Below are 20,490 nucleotides of genomic sequence, written 5' to 3'. Positions count from 1 at the left end.
ATCTTAGATAATCAGTGAACTTAACTCATCATTGAACTTAGCAAGACTTTGAAGTTTTTAGGTGACGGAAGATTTCGGAAGCTATTTAAAAGTTTACATACAAACCTTTTTGTTTTATTTATATCTGTTTAATTTACTTGTTCTCAACAGTTATGCTTAGACTGCCCATAAAACTTGATGAGGCAGCAGACGAAGTCAGCCGTTATTCTAAGTATTTTTTTTCCCTCTGGGAGATTTTGCAACAGAGATACCATGAACTTATTTGACTTTTAGTAAACTAGTGAACAAGCAGAATAAACGTTTTATATATAACTCTACATGCATATCTGCTTTAATTAAACCAGCAACCTTCAGTTAGTTTTAATACCAAATATTGCCCCAGATCACTTGAAATTGAAAAATATTTGGGTTAGTTTCTTTTTTTTAGTTTAGTTTTTTTTTTTTTTAAGATTTCATTTATTTATTTGACAGAGATCACAAATAGGCAGAGAGGCAGGCAGAGAGAGAGGGGGAAGCAGGCTCCCCACTGAGCAGAGAGCCTGATGTGGGGCTCGATCCCAGGACCCTGAGATCATGACCCCAGCCAAAGGCAGAGGCTTAACCCGCTGAGCCACCCAGGTGTACTGGGTGAGTTTCCATCTTAGCTTTAGGATGGCCAGTCCTTACACGTGCTTGACTCCAAATCAACTAAAGCTCTTTTATAGGATCGTTTTAGCAATACCATCCAGAGGTAAAGAACATATCTCACATTTACCATGTATGTGTACATGTACACACAAAAAAATACGCAGACAAGATACGGACAGCATCTTAATTTTATTTCCACTATTTGTGGAGAGGATATTACAGGCCCAATTTTTAAATACTTCTCTTTTTTTTTCCTTCAGTCTCAGGAGATTGTGTTTACATTTCAAAGACATGATAAGAGTTATAATTTCAAGGGATAGAGAAAGAATGTAAAAAAAATTTTTTTTTCCTAGACTTTCAGGGTAATTGCTGTTAATTGCTATTTAAAACTTATTTATATTTTTTAGGTATAGAACAACTAACTACATTCCAATATCTTGATCTTTTATAGTATGTACAAACATTTTGAGAGGACTAGGTGAGGCTTGGGGATTGGTAAAGATTGGTGAGCTTTAAGGTGTTTCTAGAGTTGCGGTTCTGGTTTTGTAGAGATTTGTCTATGAAAGACAGTGGTTCCTAATTCCCCAAAGACCTGGATTATAGCCTGACACTCAAGGGATTAGCCCATATTTTAACTAAATTTGCTTCTTTAGCAAAAAATTTACCCTTGGCTTCAGTTAATCCCCAGACACTGGCCTTTCACAGATCATTTGTATAATAGCCGAGGAGAAATTTTGGTCGTCAATTTCCTCAGTGGAGGCAAAGTTGTAAATATAGTCAAGTAATCTATCTAATTACTTTCTAAATTGGGTAGGGTCTTTTGAAAGTAGAGGTAAAAGGATTTTATAATATAAAAGATCTGTAGCTGTCCAGGGGATGCGAATTCTTTCCCAGCAGGTCATCTAGGAGACAGCTGCAGAAAAGGACATTGTACCAGAATGCCCAAAGCAGGCAGAGCGATCCCAGAGCCCCGGGGGATGGGGGGGGCGGGGGAGCCAGGCCAGCCTCGGTGCCAGTCTCAGGTGCTTCTGTTAGATTTATCATCTAGCTTTCAGCTTTTACATGAGCAGCCTAGATGCTTAGAGCCTAGAGATTAGACCAGAATGATCCCTGTAAACCTTGTAGGGAAAGGGAACTTAAAACAGGCAGATGAGCCTGGATTTTAAGAAGGGGAATTTACTTTGGGTGTAGACATTTATTTTTAAGTCTTAAGGCTAATTTCTGTCCTTTTACCTTGTCCAGGGAAGTCCCTGAGGCTAGCCATTACTCTGATAACACCACCGAGAGCTCCTTCTCCCTCTCTCTCTCTCTCTCTCTCTCTTTCTTAATATAGCCAATTTTAAGAATCCATTGTCTGGCCACTGGTGAGTAGGATCTATTAATAGCAACTCAAATTAATAAGCCTTTTAGTGGCTTAAGCAAAGTTGCAAGAGGTTTCCAGAAAAGGGCATAGGTGATGTGGACCCCATGATCCAAAAGCTTTACTCCTGAAACTAGTATGAGAAAGCAGAGTCACGGCAGTAAGGACGGTGTGTGTCTCCAGTGTCCCGGGAACGGGAGATGTCTCCCGTCACAGGCCTGCTATCTGGAACAGCAGGCAGGTGCTTCTGGAATGGGACTCTCAAGCCCTGATCAAGCAGTGGCGGTTGAGATGACAAAAGTTCCTCTGGGCTGGAACCTCTCGTGACAGTCACCCCGAAGCGGGCACAGCTGGACAGAGAGAGCAGCTTGGATCCCCAGTCTGTTCAACTGGCCCCCAAGGTGCATGCTCTGGATGGTGGAGACCAAAGAGAATATTCCCACTGGTATAAAGCCAAGCTTTTGGGACGCGGAACAGATGAAAGGAGAACTCTAACAGCTTTATGTAAGCCTTGGGTCTGCCAGAGCCACGCTGATCCCCGGGAGGGACGTGCTGTGCACTTGGGGACCTTGTGTTGTCTTACAGCGTACCTCATTGCGCAGAAGCTTCCTTGAGGTCAGCAGGTGACCTAGTGTCAGTCTACCCAGTTCTGGGACCAACTTCTCCTATCACGGAGTCTTCTTGAGGGGCCAGTGCTCCGGCAGCTTTTACGTGCTCACTTGCCCACTCATTTTATGCTTCGGCTTTCAAGATGTCTGTTGGCAGCAGATGATGAAGAGACACAAAGGAGAACAGAGACCATCTCTGGGAGGAAATGGATCAGGAACCAACTAGATCCAGAGTCACTAAGCCCAAAGAACTAGTTCCACAAACATTTTCTCCTGCTAATCTAAGTTTAGAAAGTAAGAAAAGGGCTCTCACCAGCCTTCCTCCAACAATTCTGCAGGTAAAGATTCCGGGAGGCTGACATGGTTAAGAAATGTCACCTTCTGTGGCTGCTGGTCACATGTCCCAGGATCTCCCTGCTGCGGCTGCGTCCGGGGCGTGAGGTGGCCAGCGAGTAAAGTATCCTGCCAACTACGCCAGCTGTCCCGGTGTAAGAATTCCCGTCCCTTTCTAGGGACATTCCTGTCCTTCTAGCTGGACTGGAAGAGAGACAGAATAACAAGAGAAAATGAAATTTAGTAGCATCCATACAGGGAATCCACACAGGCAAGATGAGGCATCTGTGTAGCCGGGGTGCAGGGGTGCCAGACAGACTGGGTTTGGCCATTTGCCACCGACAGAATCCGCAGGCAGAGAAAGGAGCCGAGGTAAAAACAAGGGATTGATTTCACTGAGCTCACCAACCGGGAAGACGGCACCCTAGCATCTAAATGTCGGTCTCCAAAGTGCAGAAAGTACTTCAAGTTTATAGAAGGAAACTGGGGGACGAAGGTGGTTGGGCCCATGCAGGTGGGCCGTGAAGGCCCCACATGTTGGGGTCAGGCATGTGGGGTCTTACTGGCTCAGGGCAGACCTTATTGCTTAAGGGAGTAGTTTTGGTTCTCATCATGCTTTGCCCACAGGGTTTTTGTTTTTGTTTTTGTTTTTTGTTTTTGCCTGAGCTAAGAGATAAGCTGGACAGAAGAACTTAATCAGAAAGTTTGAGGTCAAAATGCAGGTGGTTGAAGTTCTCCTCCAAATAGATTGTTCTGGCCTAAGGAGACGGGGCCAGGGGTCTGGGGCTTCAGGGGAAAGGAATTTACTTCCCAGGGCATGAGAAGAGCGGATAACCTCGTAATTAGATGGTTGCCCTGCTGTCCGGGTGGGTCACTCGGATAAAATTTATCTCTGCTGATAACCCTCCTTCTGGGAAAGACCCCCAACGTGGAATCTTCTCCGAAGTTTAAGGAAGGACAGACCATTCTCTCAGGCTGCAGGGCCTTAATTACCTTCAGCTCAGAATAATCTTCACGCTCACAAGGCCCATCTTGGAGGCAGCCTGCCCTTGGCCCCTGCATTCTTCGGAAATTTTAAGAGCCACCTACCCAAAATGAGATAATCGATCCGTGTCCTTTGGGAAGGAGTTTCTTAGCGTGGGTGGCCGTCTGGGACCTCACCCCTGCCCTACTTTAACAGTTCTAGTAATGCCCTAGGGGGAGCTGTGGACAGCAGGCATATCAGGCTCTCTGAGGACCGTGGGCAGGAGGGGAGAAGCAGTAGTTGGGTATAGTTGACGATAGCTTCAGAATTCAGAAAACTTAGTAGGTTGGAGCAGTGGCTAAATCTAACAGGATGTTTTAGAGGGGTAATTTAAGATTCTCTGTTTGATGCAAATTAACAACTGAGCAAGCACAGGCCAGAATTGAACTGAAATCACAGATTGTTGTAAACCGAAAAGCATTTAAGTCTTAATTATTTACAATAAGGACAAATACATCTGTGTATATTGAGGCTGTGATAATACTTTCAGAGTCTATTAAATGAAGTTATTTTTCTTCTGATGGTCTGGATAGTTGTGTAAAAAGAAGATAGAGGAAGGCATTAACTATATACGATTTCACAGAAAGCAAACGGCATGCTTAAGTAAAATGTGCTTGGCATTTGAGGGGCGCCTGGGTGGCTCAGTTGGTTAATTCTCTGCCTTTGGCTCAGGTCATGATCCTAGGATCCTGGATTTGAGTCCTGCATTGGGCCTCCCTGCTCAGCGGGGAGTCTGCTCCCCCCCCTTTCCCTCAGGCCCTCCCCAGTCATGCTCGTGCACATGCGTGCTGTCTCTCAAATGAATAAATTAAAAATCTTTTTTTTTTTTTTTTTTAAAGCAAGCTTGGCATCTGAAAAGGTGAACTAGTATAGAAATACCACATGCAAAACTTCAGTTGTCAGGGGATCTATCCATCCCTTGAAATTTTTCAATTTAATTTTTATTTGAGTGTCTCTGTTTTTGAAGTGAGAGGGCTACATTGCTGAAGATTTGCTGTTTTTCCCCCAAGATTTGACTGTGATTTATGTAAACCCAGAGAAGCAGATGCTTAAGGATGAGGACCTGTGCTCTACATTCGGACCCCCACAGGAACTTTCTGCTGCCTGGTTTTTTGTCATTTTGAACTGTTTAATTCTCTTGTTCATTTTAGGTTCTAGTATTTTGTTTTGCAGAATTGGAAACACAGTAGTGTACTTACTATATCCAGTGTTTCTCTTTATTTAAAATGTCTTCTTAATAAATTCTTTGGTTTGGGACTATTGGTTTGTATCAGCTTGGACTTCCTCTGTTGTGCCTTGTGCGATAGAATCTGAACTCAGCTTAGGCATGAAAGGAGAGCCGTTGGCTCTTGTGTCGGAGAGCAGGAGAGCAGCCTCAGGCTTCCTCAGCGATCTCCGCAGGATTGCCATTCCACTCCACCAAAGGTGGACTTTCTCCATATCTCTGCTGGTTAGCCACTGGCAGCATCTTCAGGGAAAAAGACTCATGCTCCCCAGCATCTGTATCAATTTCTGGGAAAGAGTTCTGATTATCCCTGTTTGGGTTATATGCTTACCAGTGGCTTGGAGTCAAGCAGGAAGTTTCCAGAAGGAAGGGATATGGAGCAGACAGATATTTACAGTGTGGTCAAGGAGATTGAATACTTTGCTCCCCTTCTCTCCTCTCTCAAAGGGAAATATGTGTTAAGGATGATGGAGTATCAACACACCAGGTCTCTTCCAGTGCCTGGGACATGGACAGCTTTGGATATGCTGATGTCTGTTTTACTGTAGCTAAATAATGGAACTTGGGTTTAAGATTGCTGTCTATTATTCCTTCACCTTTGTCTGTAAGACTTTTTGGTATTGGCATTGAAGAGATTGCTGTTGACAGTATGTGTTCAACACAGAGAATCCTGTTCCCGCTGCCCAGGAACTGTGCAGAGAGTTAGCTCCTGAAATCACTTGGGTTATTTCTTAAAGTGTAGCCAACACAGGGGAAAGCAGTATCAAAAAATGGACCTTTTCTCAAGGCCATATGAAGCATAGGGGAACTGATGGGGGGCCAGAAACGCAGGTAAAGGGAGACAGCGCCCTGAGGATTTCCATTCTAGAGGCTTCCAGGCTAGCTAAGCTTGGTACGAGTGGTTGCTCATTTTTGTTTTCTGATGACATGTTACGCTCATTTGGGGATATGCTTTTTAACATTTTTTGTTCTCTAAAATTTCTCTCAATTCTAATTTTTAAGAAGCCTCTCTAGGGTTCTTTTTAAGGCTTACGTCAATGTTTACACAAACCTACAATGTTTATATACATTTTTCCATGACTAAAGTCCAGTAATATTTAAATGTGGAAGGGAGTTTCCAGTTTTAGTTTTTAACTTGTTCCATCAAGTTGTGCATTTGGTACACAAGAGGCCTTAGAATTCTGTAGTGGTTTTTAGTTGGATTTAGCTGCATTTAAAAAAACAAGTTGTTAGCCAGGATCCCTAAGGAGCAATAACCAAACAACAGGTTACTCATCTGACCCTTTTGTGCACACCAGGCCCTTCCCAGGAAGCCTGCAGTCCTGGGGGCCTGCCTGGCCCAGGGACCCTCCTCACCCACCTCATGCATTTATCTGCATCTGCCCTCCATGCATGAGATTTGAGATTTGGGTGACGTGGTTTTTAAAAAATACCCCATAACGTGTCCAGCAGAATTGTATCAACTTTTTCAGCAGTAGGAGAAAGGCCCGTGTGCTGACCCCTGGAGTTCTCCATGCCTGCAGCCTACCCCTTCTTCCCCCTTCCTAGCCTCTCAGGACGAAGTCCCAGAAGGCCAGGAGCGATGCCCTTCTGTGACTGACAGACCGGACCATTTGTTTCTTTCTAACATTTTGTTATGGAAAAAACCTCAAACATATAGAAAACTCAAAATCATTTTCCATTGAACACCATCAACCTACCACCTAGCGCCTGTAAACAACATCTCACTCTCCCTTCTTTGTTGCACATTCATCCTTCAGTCCGTCTTCTTATTTTTGATGTATATCAAAATAAATTAGTATTTGGAGGTTTTGGGGGTTTTTTTCTTAACCTTTTTCCAGTAGCTATGAATCCTTCCTCCTTGTTCTGAGGATTTCAGGCATCATTAAGCAAGTGTGGGGCGAGTGCACTGGCAGGCAGGAAGGCCTCCAGTTCTGACCGTGTGGCGGGTGTTCAGTAAGTATTTGTTAAATGAGTGCAGGTCCATTAGTCCTATTTGACTAGCTCTGTAATATGCCTGAACTTGCCACTTAAGGACAATTATATTTCAAATAAATCATCGGTTTCCTAGGTACATGTTCCCTCCATTGGGTAAGATGGACCTTCTCTAATGAGATAGTCCAATGAAAGACAATTATTTAGAATTTGAAATTGATTAAAAATTATATTAAGTACTATACATAAAAATTTTAGTTATTTTTGTGAGAAAGTGAGCACAAGTGGGGGAGGGAGGGCCAGAGGGAGAATCAGACTCTCCACTGAGCAGGGAGTCCAATGCGGGACTCGATCCCAGGACTCTGGGATCATGACCTGAGCCAAAGGCAGGTGCTTATTGGACTGAGCCCCCCAGGTGCTCACAGCAGCGATCGTCTTGGAATACGCACATAGTGGTGTTTGTGGGAATCATGTGTCTGGGTTGAGGCACTCCAGGAGGAGCCTCTTGAGGAAGAGGCTAAAGGAGCAGCCCCACCTCCCGTCACCCAGAACAGCTTCCCTTTAGTCTGTTTTCCACGGAATTAAGATTTTATTGTAGGAAAAGTTTGAAAATCACAGCTGTTAGGCTAGCTGACATGCACAGCCACGTAGGCCATTGTAGAGTGGGTAGTATTCTAGCGGAAGAACTAAGTATATCTCGCTCCCTGGATCTTATATTCTGAGGTGAGTTGGCTAGGGGTACTGCTCTATGAAATTCATCCCAGTGGCTCTAGATAAAGAATAGTGAGCATTCTCACGGCCCAGGAGTCATCTGAACACGTGTGCTCTTACATGAGTGTTCGTATGAGTGCATCCGTGGGTTCCTTCAGTCCCTGAGAGTGAGTGTGCCCGGAATGAATGATCTCTGCTTTCACTTCTGACCTCTGTAAGGAACGGGTGTTGGGGCGCTTAGGTGGCGCAGTTGGCTCGGCGTCCAACTCTTGGTCTGGGCTCAGGTCGTGATCTCATGGTCTTGAGGTCTGACCCTGTGTTGGGCTCTGCGCTCGGGGCGGATCTGCTCACAATTCTCTCCCCCTCTGCCCCTGGCCTTCCACCTCTCAAATAAATAAATCTTTTAAAAAAAAGAAAGAAAGAAAAGTCACACTTCCTTCCCCCCCCCCGCCCCCACCTTGGTGAAATGGGTGTGTTTTGAGACCATTTTGAGAGCTCATCTCTGAAGGTGGTGTGGGCAGCTACCAGGAACCTTCCCCGTTTCCACAACAGAGTAGGGGGCTCTCACTGTTGGTGTCCTCTTTCCTCACAATAGGGCTGATGAATCATTTTGGTAATATGTCTTCCTTTATTTCAAAACAACCACAGCCACAGGCATGAGCATGTTTACAAAGTGTATGATGAAGATTGTTTGTTTTTTTTACTGTGAAGTTTACATTTGTAACTTCCTCTGTTTGTCTCTATTCCCAATAGGCGCGGGTTATGTATGATTTTGCTGCTGAGCCCGGAAATAATGAACTGACCGTTAATGAAGGAGAAATCATCACAATTACAAATCCGGTAAGAGGTTTTAAAAAAATCCGATGGTCTCTTAAGGACTCATTTTTAGGATTTTATTTTTTTTTAATAAGGTGATCTTAAAACCCGCACAGATTTTTGCGCTGTTGTTTATGAAGTACTGATGGTGAATAAAAGTTAAGCCCCCAAAAGGTAGTTGGATGGGGTTCCATCAGGCAGAAATGGAAATAGATGTCCCAGTCAGGTTCCAGCCTGATCACAGGTGGCGAGATGGGAACATTCAGTGTTTCTGGAAAGTCACAGCTGTGGCTGACAGACGACAGCCTGTGAGCCAGGTGTACAGCTGAGCCCTTCACCTGTATTCTTGATGTGTTTTCTGCATGACCTCTGCGAGCTAGGGCCTCCTAACCTGTGTTGTATAGATGAGGGTAATGAGACTAGAGGGCAAGCAAACTTGCCCAAGATCATTCTGTTTGTAAGTGGCAGAGCAAGGACACAAAACCACATCTGTTCGGCCTCTGAGCCTCTGCTTTTTCTCTCTGCTGGGAACACGGCATGTAAACAGGCGTCCCAGGGGTACAGGGTGCATCTGGGCCAGTAGCAGACAGCCTAAGAAAACTGGCTCTCCAAGTCCAGTCAGACAGAACCTGTGGGCCAGGATGTAGACCTTGGATTTCATTTGTAAGTAGTGGATTCATTTAAGGGTGTTCTAGTTGATGTTAGGCTGTAACATCCCCTTGATGTAAGGGCACATCTCGTTGATGTGGTGAGACTTGCATTTCCAGATTACTCTGGCACAGGCGTATCGAATGGACTGGTGTGGCTGCAACCCCGGGGATGCCCCTTGGGGTCATAGCAACAGGAATGGAAAAAGCGGAACACAGGAGGCCTTGCCGAGTCCGGCCTGGAGGATTCGATGCCAGATTAGATACTGTTGGAGAGAAAAGAGGCAAGGATCCTGGAGATTTTGGCCTTTGGCCTGAGTGAATGGTGGATGTATTAAAGTGCGTGAGTCAGGGAGAAAAGCTTCTCTGGAAAGATAAAAGGAGTTTACTGTTACATAAGGGAAGCTTGAAGAACGGTAAATAATGAACTCTTCCCTACAGCTTTGTATCAGTTTAAAAATGGAAATGCGGAGCTGGAGGCAAGGGCTGGGCCTAGGCTGGCTCTGGGACACCTCTGAGAGTAGCACTTGAAGAAGGTTGTGGGGACAGCCGGGGACACGGGGGAAGGGAAGGAGGTAATGCAGGCGTTCTTCCGGGTTGGGGGGACAGGGGGCTGGGGCAGTGCAGAGACCGGGGAAGGAGAGTGGGGAGCAACCAACAGAGGGTAGGGTGGTGGCTTCTTGATATTGGAAGTATTTTCAAAACCTTTTTTATATGTTTTAGATATAAAAAAGAATTACTGGGTAAGAAAAGTATATATAGTTTTAGATAATATGCTAGGTGTGTGTTAGTAAATAGGTTGTATTTTTAATCATAAGAGAGATTAAAGATTCTTTATCCATATGACTTTTTTAAATGAAAAAATAGTCTTCATTTCTTGGTAGAATAGTATTGTCTTTAAATTGCTGTTACGCACAAAGATGGACAAAGGTGGGGCTTGAAGTGATTTTTATTTTTATTATTTAAAAAAAAAAGATTTTACTCATTTGAGATAGAGACAGAGCATGAGCAAGGGGAGAGGCACAGGGAGAGAGAACAAACAGCAGACTCTCCGCTGAGTTGGGAGCCTGACTGGGGGCTCAGTCCCAGGACCTGGAGATCATGACCTGAGCCGAAGGCAGACAACCAACCATCTGACACCCAGATGCCCCTTAAAATGATTTTTAAAAAAGAATATGTTATCGGGGCACCTGGGTGGCTCAATCAGTTAAGCATCCGACTCTTAGTTTAGGCTCAGGTCATGATCTCAGGTTCATGGGATCAAGCCCCATGTCAGGCTCCCAGCTGAGTCAGCGTAAGATTCTCTCTTCCTCTCCCTCGGCCCCTTCTCCTGCATGCGTGTTTGCTCTCTAAATAAATAAATAATAAAATCTTCAAAAAAAAAAGTGTTATCTAGATTCAGGTAATTGAGACATGATTTATGAACTTAAGAACGCTTATTTTAAGGTGAAAAAGTAGGACTTTGTAGAGATAATGGATTGAAAAGTGGGAATTCCAGTATCTTATAATTGAGTTTAACATTGTTTATCCAGAAGATCAAAGGAACCGTGGATCAGTTAGCTTTCCTAGGTAACAGGCAATCCTTAAATGAACAACCATTTGTTGTCTTGCTCAGGAACCTCCGGGTTGGCTGGATGGTTCCCCTGACCCGAGCTCCCTCCGTGTCTGCAGTCAGCACTTGGGCAGCTGGGGGTTGAGTGCTTTCACATGTGCCGCTCAGGTGTCTGGCAGGTCCCCTGCTGAGGGTTGGCTGGCCTGGGGTGGGGTGTTCAGGAGACGGGGCCTTCTCTCTGTCTTCTAGCAACCCAGGTTATTCAACAGCTCTTTTGGAAAAAGTGTGCAAAGCCTCTTGAGGCCAGACTCAATTCACCCCATATTATTTCCACCTCACCTCATTCTGTTGGCCACAGGGGTCACAAAGGATAACACAGATTCACCCCACAGAAATGGGGGTGTCATTCTACTTCTTGACAGTTGGGGCTACAAGCCATTTTTGTCATCTGCCCCCAACCAGTGGATCGAGAGGAATTGCACGTGGATGGCACTCTCGTCTATTGAATGGGCTGCTTTTCAGTCTTTGATCACTTGTTTGATTTTTCTTCTTTTTAGATGATGTCATTTTCTGGAGTAAAGAGAAGCCTTAATTATTTATAACTTTGAGGGCACCTGGGTGCCTTAGCAGTCCGTTAAGCATCCAACTCTCAATTTGGCCCAGGCTGTGATCTCGGGGTTGTGAGATCAAGCCCCGTGTCAGGCTCTGTGCTCACTCACCCTCGTTCGCACACACTTCCTCCCTCTCAAATAAACCTTTTAAAAAAGTGTTTATAACTTTGAATAGTGTTATCTCTGCAGTAATAAAGAGCTTAACATTAATTACTTTTCATGTATAAAAAAGCAAAATTCCTGTAGGAAATTTCAACTATAATGTCATCTTTTTTTTCTTTTCTTTTTTTTTTTTTGTACCTTTATTAGGATGTTGGTGGAGGGTGGCTGGAAGGAAGAAACAGCAAAGGAGAACGCGGGCTTGTTCCCACAGACTATGTTGAAGTAAGAACTTACTGTCTTATAGTAATTAAACCTGGTCTTTCAGACATGTTTTTATGAATTATGGAAAGTAGCAACTTCATTTTTAATAAAAAAAATTTACGCTGTAAAAGTAATACGTGCTCATTATGTAAAGTGTGAAAAATATATTGAAGTAGAACTAAGAAAAAAATGTTACCTGTAGACATAAGCTCCAAGGAGTGACTCCGGGTATCTAGATTAAGTTCCTTCTGTTATTCTGAATAAATGTCCGTATTTTTCCTCTTTATATTGTGTAATCGCTGCTGCCTATAATAATACTGTTTATATTACAGGATTCATTTACAAAGTTTAAAAAGATTCTTTTGACATAGCTCCCTTTGCTCTGTGCTGGTTTAGGCCCCATCCCTCAACTTCTCCTATCCCCATAGAGGGTCTTGGATGAGCTCCCTGGGAGCTGCTGCCTGGCTTAAGCTCTGAGCCCCTATAGGCTAAGCAAGGCTAGTGTACCTGCCCCTGGAAGGAGCCTCCCACCTGGGACACACCCACTCAGCTGACAACCCCACTCTGAGCCAACCTCCCGGCGCCCCCTGCTGTTTGCCCGTAGGTCGCTCAAACTCCATCCTGGGTCCTTGGTCGGTTTGCCTCTCCCACCTCAGGTGACCAACCAAAACCAAGGTTGCCTGGTGCCCTGTGAGTGAAACAGGAGTGAGATCAGGAACAAGGTGCTTCTGGTTCCCCTCCAGCAGAGGGGAATGATGCCCGGGGTGGGTGATGTCCTGGGCGCTGTCTACCTGTTGTTCCTGATGGAGATGAGGGGTGGGGAGTTTTGAACCCTCTAGAGAATCTGATGAAACTGTGGCCCTACTTCTCAGAAATCTGTGTGTGTGCCTGCACCCCGAGCTCGCCTGTGCAGTTCCAGAGGGCTCACAGGCCCCTGGACTCAGCCCACCGCTCTTAGGTTTATGTCCTGTTTTACCTCTGCGCACTGTGTAGGCGGGATCCTAAAAATGGACAAGAAAGAGAGAAATCTGAGGGTTTAAGTTGGTGCTGGCATTAATTGCATTTCCTAGAACTGTGTATGCTTCTGGAAGGGAACTTTTAATAGAGATGTTCAAAGGCTTACTTACCTTTTAAGAACATAAACTCCTTTTCCATAGTAGATCACAATTTTTGCTTGTCTTTAGAGGCTCTAACTCTGAAATGCCCCTAATCTATGAAAAATCTATGTTCTTTCTAATATTCAGATTTTACCCAGCGATGGAAAAGACCCATTTTCTTGTGGAAATTCAGTGGCTGATCAAGCCTTCCTCGATTCTCTCTCAGCAAGTACAGCTCAAGCCAATTCATCAGCTGCCAACAGTAACAACCAGGTGAGTCTCCTGTCCTCTGGCTGGCCTGAGAGCGGCACATCTGTGAGGGCTCGTGGTGCGTTCTCGAGGGTGCCATTCCTGACAGCGTAAAGTAGCTGGTAGATGTCTGTGTGGCATTGCTGTGGGCATTAACAAAGAACTTGCCTGTTACACTGGCTGACGCCTGTTTCTAAAGCTGATTATAAGAGAGAATGCAGGGTGTTCATTGAGAGTTGCTTCTAGAAGTCTGGCATTATATGAACATAGACACTATGAGGCGCAGATATTCTCCCAAGCAGGGGGAGGAAAGGCAGGGTCCCACACTCAGGCGATGAGTGTCAGAGCTCCAGCTGAAACAGGAAATGACTTCTCTGACCTTGGCATGTTTCCTACACTTTCACAGTCACAGGGCAGGTGAACGTGGCCGCAGATCTGGCTCTCAGTGCTTAGCACTGTTGTGTTGCCTTTAGGCAACTCACAACTGTGGGACGATTTGAGAAGAATACGCTGAAATTCGGCATTGATTTGAGAAGAATACGCTGAAATTCGGCATTAATTTTAATGAGAGTCTGACCTGCTTAGATGACTTTACCTAGTTCAGTTATCGTTAAGTGATTACCTTGGGTGAGCGGCAACGAGGAATGTCAGAAGATGGAGAGCAAAATGTTACCACTTCCTACATCTTCAGAAACAAATGGGCTTTAGGGGATGTTATTTCTTGATATTCTTTAACTACATAGAAGGTTTTAAATTATGTGAAGCCTCACAGTCCTATCACTTAGTAATTATTTGCTTACGGAATGTTTATATCTTAACCATCCAAGAGAGTTTATCCAAGTGCTATTACCGTATGTTAACTGCAGATTTTATACATTTTTATTTACTTGTTTTTTAAAGGTTTTATTTATTTGAGAGAGACAGTGAGCATGAGCGGGCGGAGAAGCAGAAGGAGAGGGAGAAAACACTCCCTGCTGAGCAGGGAGCCCTGACGTGGTAGGGGGTGGGGGGGAACCCAGTCCCCAAATCCCAAGATCATGATCTGAGCTAAAATCAGATGCCTAACCAACTGAGCCACCCATGCGCCCCGATTTTATACATTTTTAAATAGCTTCTGGTGGACATTAGAATAGAATAAGCAAAGGAATCAGCGAAGGAGGCAAGAGGTGGAAGAACACTCATCCTATTTTAACTCAGGGACCTACACCGGCCACTGTCCAGGATGGACCGAAGCACTCTGACCACAAGTTCACCGTCTGGCTTTAGTCTTGGTCTGTTACGAAGCAGCTTCCTCGGCATTTAAGCATGCAGCAGGGACCGAGTAACATAAGTCAAATTGTGTTTTCTTCCAGGTTATTTAGAAAAAAATAAAATGAACTTTTTAAAGGTGGATTTTACTAATCCATTCTAATGCTAAATCTAACCAGATCCTTTAAAAGCAAAGAAAAAGTGAACTGAAACTAGAAGTAACAAAATACAGAAAGCATGACCATAATTAATTAACTGAGCATTTGGATTTAATTTAAATCAAGTAAAAAAACATTTTTTTTTGAATGAGAGTAGGTTGGGAGAGGCCGGAGGGAGGGAGAAAGAGAATCCTGAGCAGGCTCCACACCCAGCGCAGAGCCGGACATGGGACTCTGTCCCACAGCCCTGACATCATGACCTGAGCCAGATGAAGAGTCAGGCGCTCAACCGACTGAGCCATCCAGGGGCCCCCTTCTCAAGTAAAAACAATTTTAATAGCCATCTGTGCTTTCAGTCATTTGGGATAGAAGAATAATTTAAATAGGCCAAAATGGTGGTATGTTTATAAATACCATGAAAAATGTCACGAATGAGAAGCCAGATGGGCATTTTTAATTGGTGGCTTTTCAAAATTTTGCTGTCAGGTTTACTCATTCTTTCATTCTCTGAATGTCAATAGGAAAATGCTATTTTTGTTCCAGGGATATGCCTCTTGGGATTTTCTCATTGCCCTGGCAGTATGTTCTCTCCCAGACATCAGTTTTACTCGGAGGGCAAGTGTGTCAGCAGGGCCCGCTCTGGCCCTCCCCGGTCAGGCCCCGCAGGGCGCACCCCCTTGCCCCGTGGCACGCTGCTCACTTGGAATCCGTGCGTCTGCTGTCCTAGCACCGGTTCTCCTGAATCTGGCCTTCTTCCCGCACAGGCAAGCTGCAAACAGCCAATACACATAGGAAAAGACTCATTTGCAGAGGCCACTGTTAAATGGCCAGAGAATTAAATAGTTTTAAGGCCGAGTTGTGAGGGAAGGCACGCGCAGGTAGGCGCTCCGATGCAAAGCTGGGGGAAGGATGAGTTGACGAAGCTTCTGGAAGGCAGTCTGATAACGATCGTACTGAAAACGCACGCACTCTCTGACCCAGCAGTGGTTCGTGGAGCTGGGAACACAGCCTCGCGGGCAGAAGCTTCGCCGAGTGCGGTTCCAGCAGCGGGAGGCTGGGACACGCGCGTCACCTGGAGGGGCCTGGCCAGGCAGACCCCAGGGCCGCCACGCAGGGGGGAGGTGGCTTCCTGGGGGAGCTCGAGTCTCCACCGGGATGCAGCGATGTGGGCGTGTGGTTGTTTCCAGAGGCACAGCACTAGGGATCGTGTTACCTCTCCTGGGCTCGAGCATACACACGCCACAGATGCCAACTGCAGAATATTCAGGAACAAATCATCGAATTCTCAGTGTTTTCTTACTCATATACAGATTCTGAGTTGCACGAGGACCGCCACCGCAGCGCCTTTAGAAAGGCAGAATTGTCTTTAGTGGTTCGCATTGGCTTCCCTGTTCCTTCTCTGTCTGGGGTTTTAGAGCCTCAGGGGCGACCCACGTGGGCGGCAGGGCCACCAGCTCCTTCAGGGACGTGTGGACAATTGTCCCCGTCTGGATTTGCGCCCGGTTCCCCGTGTTTAAATCACGCCATCGCCTTGGTTCTGAAAAGCTGCTCATGGTAGATGTTTCCGAACCTCCTCTGTGGCTGCCCCCAGATTGTGTGTCAATGGAAGGTTCTGGGAACCCAGACGTTTCCTCTGGAGGTTTGGGAGAGGCTTTTTCTGTCTTCCTCAGATAGCGCAGGAACCCCCGAGCCGGTACCAGCTGCAACTCTGTGCCCTGGGGCCACACGGGGTCACGGGCCTGAGCCTGGGGGTCATACGCGGGGGGACAGGCTGGCTCCTCTGTCCCAGCCTCTGGAATGGGAGGATTGGACCCCTCGTAGGAAGTGCTGTCAGCGCACAAGAGACCTTCCGTAGATACTTCCTCTTCCGGCCTCCCTGCTGCCCTTCTCCGAGGGGGTCTTCCCGAGGCCTTAGCCCGCTTTGCTCTAGCCTTTTTCCCTCTCCCCCAGCCACGGAGACGTCTCTCCAGTCTTGAGTTTTCTCTTCAGTTTGCTGCATTCCTGGCTTCTTGTTCCGGCCTTTTCCCCACAAAACTGGCTTCTCTTTCTCACCTTCCCGTGTCATTTCTCTGGAATGTTCTTACCGCCCTGCTCTCGTTCCTCTGTGAAACCCTCACGGGGACTGTTACTCACGGGCCTGGCCTGCGTTCCGCAGATGGGGAAGGGCCGGGAAGCGTGGCTTCTCAAGCCAGGACTCCCGCTTCTGTGTGACTCGGCGGGCCCCATCGCTTCTGTGCCTGCAGGTCCTCATCTGGAAACTTCCGCAGAGCGGCAGGAACACACAGATGGAGAGACGGCTCCGGAGTGTTGGGAGCAGTACTGGGTACTCAGCAGGGACTTCGTAACTGTTTGGTTTGGTATTCTAGATGCCACTGCCTCTAAAACAAGACATTCAGTGTGTCAGCTCTTTGCTTGAGAAACTCTCGGGGCTGCCCCATTGCCTCCCGAACCAAGTGACCAACTGCACATGTCCAGGGAGTGATCTGTGGGGCAGGTGGTCACCGTCCTGTCAGTGATCGGGCAGACCTGGGACAGCGCATGGTGGGGAAATCGTGTAAGAAATTCAGCTGCACTTGCGTGACCGATACTTTCCCAACCTCGGTGGTGTTGCTCTGACTCCCCAGCATGGCCCCATCCTCACTCTTTCCGTCCTTCTGCGTTGGGCTCCAGCCAGACGGGCCCTTCCCCAAATGTGCCCCGTGCTGGCCGCCCTTGACTTTGCATCTCTTACTCTCTTCTCCAAGAAGGACGGAATGACTCGTTCTACCTTTCAAGTCTGCACAGCCCCCAAGGTTCAGCTTCAGTACTGCGCCCCTTATGAAGCCTCGTTTGGTCTTTCCTTCTCTCGATTCCCTTAGCGCTGTTTCTGACTCTTCCAGCAAATTATTTGTGAACTTGCCAGCTTGGTGAGAAGCAGAGATTGTTGTCTTATTTTTTCCCATTCCCGTAACCTGTAAGAGGCCTCGCATCTAATCGTGTTCTGCACACGTTGGAACGGTGTGTTGTTGTCGTTCTTCCCTAAATCCAGTGGAAGTATATCACGGTGGAAAATGTTATGAGATGTAGCTTTATGTCCCAAACAGGACATAAAGCTACCTATTTTAAGACTTTGTGCTAACAAAATAAGTCAACGCTCTAATACAAATATTTCCCACTTAGGACAAATTAATAAAATAAGTTTTCATTTCCTGTATTTAATTCATTCAGCCTGAATTCTGTCAGGGGAGGTAGCGTCGTTTTCAACATCGGCCTAGGACTAGGAACCGTCATAACACCTCATTCTACCGTCTGCCGGTTTACCAAGTCAGTAGTGGTTCATTCCCTTACAGGAAATTCACTGGGATTGCTAATTATTTTAAACCATTTAGATATTAAACAAATGCTCAAAGCTAAGTGGGTATTTAGGGAAATGACATCTTTTTATTCAGAGATTTTCAGTGTAATGATATTTGTTATGAAGGACTTTTAATTGGTTAAGGGATAAAGAAGGCAATAGTAATTTTACGTTGGAGCTACATTTTGCTTTCTCATTTCTAAAAAAAAAAAATCCATTTTTAGGCCACTTTAAGGCTGTCTTGTAATTCATTTGAGAATAAATCAGCAAAGGAATGCTTTCCATGGGTATTAAGTTTGCTTATTATTTCATTATCTCAGATAAGATCTGTAATGCCGTAGACTTCTCACGATTGCTTGTTGAGATTTCCTCTTTACAAAACCCTGTTGGAAAGGTTCTCTCTTTCTCCGCACCCCCCAGACGAACCCCTTTTAATGGGTTACAGGGCTTTGTAAGGAAGGCTGTAGACCTCTGTCTAAAGGATTTGCTGACATTTTTCTCTAGAACTGCATCAGGCTAGTGGTACTAACTTTCCATGCTTTTTTGATCCCGAATCCTTGCTTTGACTAAGACTGCTTTATGCGTCTAGGGAACCTTTCCAAAAGTACATGCTGTGACGTTCATTGTTGAGGGTGGCTTGTCATTGTTTGTTTTCGTCGAACAGGAAACAAATGACAGAAGGGAAGGGTTTGTTTTGCTTTTTACCTGAATATTGCTTTGATGAAGGGCCAGTGAGCATTGTTGCAACACAGCCTGTCATCAGAGGTATCCGTAAGCCCATCTCTCGTGGCCTTTTATTAGACCCATCTGGAAGCTGCTCGTAGCATCTTCCTGTTTGGGACATAAAGCTACCTACTTAAGACTTTGTGCTAACAAAATAAGTCAACGCTCTAATACAAGTATTTCCCACTTCTTAGGACAAATTAATAAAATAAGTTTTCATTTCCTGTATTTAAAAAATAGATACCTGCGGTTGACACCGATGGGTTCAGAATGTGAGTTAACAAAGGGTTTGTTAAACCAGTTAAGCTTTTTTGGGTCATTTCCAATCAGCACAAACAGGTTTAATTGGTTCTTATGATCTAGACTCATTTTTTTAAAGAACGTACAAGTTTTATATTCTGACCAATGGTTTTGTGAAGATAGTACAGGTTCATCTGAATAAATGAATTACAGTTAGATAATATCCTTTGAGCAAAAGATCTGTAAGGAACAAAACAGGAAATTTTGCATATTCTTCTACAGTCTAAGTGGAGATGGCTGGGCTCTCTACATAAGAGAATTTTGTGCCCTCTGTGGGCCCTTTTGAGGAAGAGTTCAGTCTTTGTCAGGAACTGTTGAACGTTCTTGGGCATCACAGTATTTGCTTTCTGCCCCTACTTTCTGACACATTTGGCACGTGGCCATTACGTGTCTGATGGAGAAATGTCAGATAAAGACTTTGATGCCCCAGTCATGCAGATGAGTTGTCAAAACAAAAGAAGAAGAAAAACATAAATCACGTCAGCCTTCACAGAGCATGCAACTTTCTTTTCATTCCTGTAGCAAATTCCTGGACAAAGTCTTGCCCTGGAAGGGAGGAATTTTGTGACTAGAAGCTTCTATCTGTGCTTCCAAGCAGGGGACCGTTCATGAGGGTATAGTGTGGAAAGAGAGGCCGTGGCCGGCAAGCCAGGTAACACCACACAGAACGTATGAGTGTGGGACGGAGGCACTGCGAGTACTCCCTTGTGTGGTGACAAGGAGAGCCTTCGATTGCTTCCACGGCCTCTCCCCCAAGGTAACAGTGTGAAAGGTAGTGATCCTGTGAGTCAGGCCGCCTCTTCCCTGGCGGACTTACCAGACCGTGTGGTCCGCATTGACCTGTACTGATGGGAGCATCTCCTCTCAGGAGCCAGGTGGGCAGCCGGAGCTGTGAGCACCCACCGGCTTCCTTGAGCCGTTGTCTGTCCTTTGTACTTGCGTTTGCTGGTTTGGCAGGAAGCAGCCTTGATGAAATACGCGTGTTATCTTTTTCATTAATTCTCAGACCTCAGTCACCCTCAGTGTCCAGCCTAGTGTGGGAGGACCCGTTACCCTTCTCTGCGTCTTGTCGCCGTAGCTCCCATGTGGCCGTGCTCGGAATGTGTGCAGCCAAATTTGTCCTTCTCAGACCACGTCTCAGCTGCTTCCTGCGAGACCAGTGGACGAGCCAGATCTCACCACTGTTATCCGAAAAAGACCCTGCCCTCTTGTTGGAAGTAGCAGTGTGCTTCTTACTGGTCCAGGTCCCCCCAAAGATGTCCTATACGAAGCAAAATACAGCAAGATAGGACACAGCCAGAGCCTGTCATTTTTATGCACTAGGGTTTTTATTTTCTTTAAAAGCAGTTTCTAACTAGAGCACTTTATTATCATAGAAGCAGTACGTATGCACTGTAGAATATTGGAAAATTCGGGCTAGACAACGTCCCCACCATTCCCTACCATTTACACCATGGCTCATGCTTTACTTTCCCTGCTGAACACGGTTATCCACGTGTGTACCCATACGACACACATACAGGACATGCTGTTTGTAGCCTTTTTAAAAGTTGGCAATCCTTTTCGGTA

The 20,490-nt window shown here is 45.6% G+C and overlaps 1 protein-coding gene across 2 annotated transcripts in view; it reads left to right on the top strand.

The window, feature by feature from the left end:
- The window catches only part of LOC111158655 (sorting nexin 9), a 105,078-nt gene that overhangs the window by 40,312 nt on the left and 44,276 nt on the right, over positions 1-20,490 (top strand). Inside the window, exons 1-4 of one of the 2 annotated variants that reach the window (XM_022520847.1) lie at positions 5,948-5,974; positions 8,577-8,663; positions 11,759-11,833; positions 13,057-13,182. In XM_022520847.1, the coding sequence (XP_022376555.1) occupies positions 5,948-5,974; positions 8,577-8,663; positions 11,759-11,833; positions 13,057-13,182 (315 nt within the window). Of the gene's footprint in view, positions 1-5,947; positions 5,975-8,576; positions 8,664-11,758; positions 11,834-13,056; positions 13,183-20,490 lie in introns of those variants that run through there. The other variant, XM_022520846.1, reaches the window with a different exon arrangement.

Source organism: Enhydra lutris, unplaced genomic scaffold, assembly GCF_002288905.1.
Source record: "Enhydra lutris kenyoni isolate GAN:26980312 unplaced genomic scaffold, ASM228890v2 scaffoldscaffold62, whole genome shotgun sequence".
NCBI lineage: Eukaryota > Metazoa > Chordata > Mammalia > Carnivora > Mustelidae > Enhydra > Enhydra lutris.
This window is presented reverse-complemented; position numbering and strand designations above follow the sequence as displayed.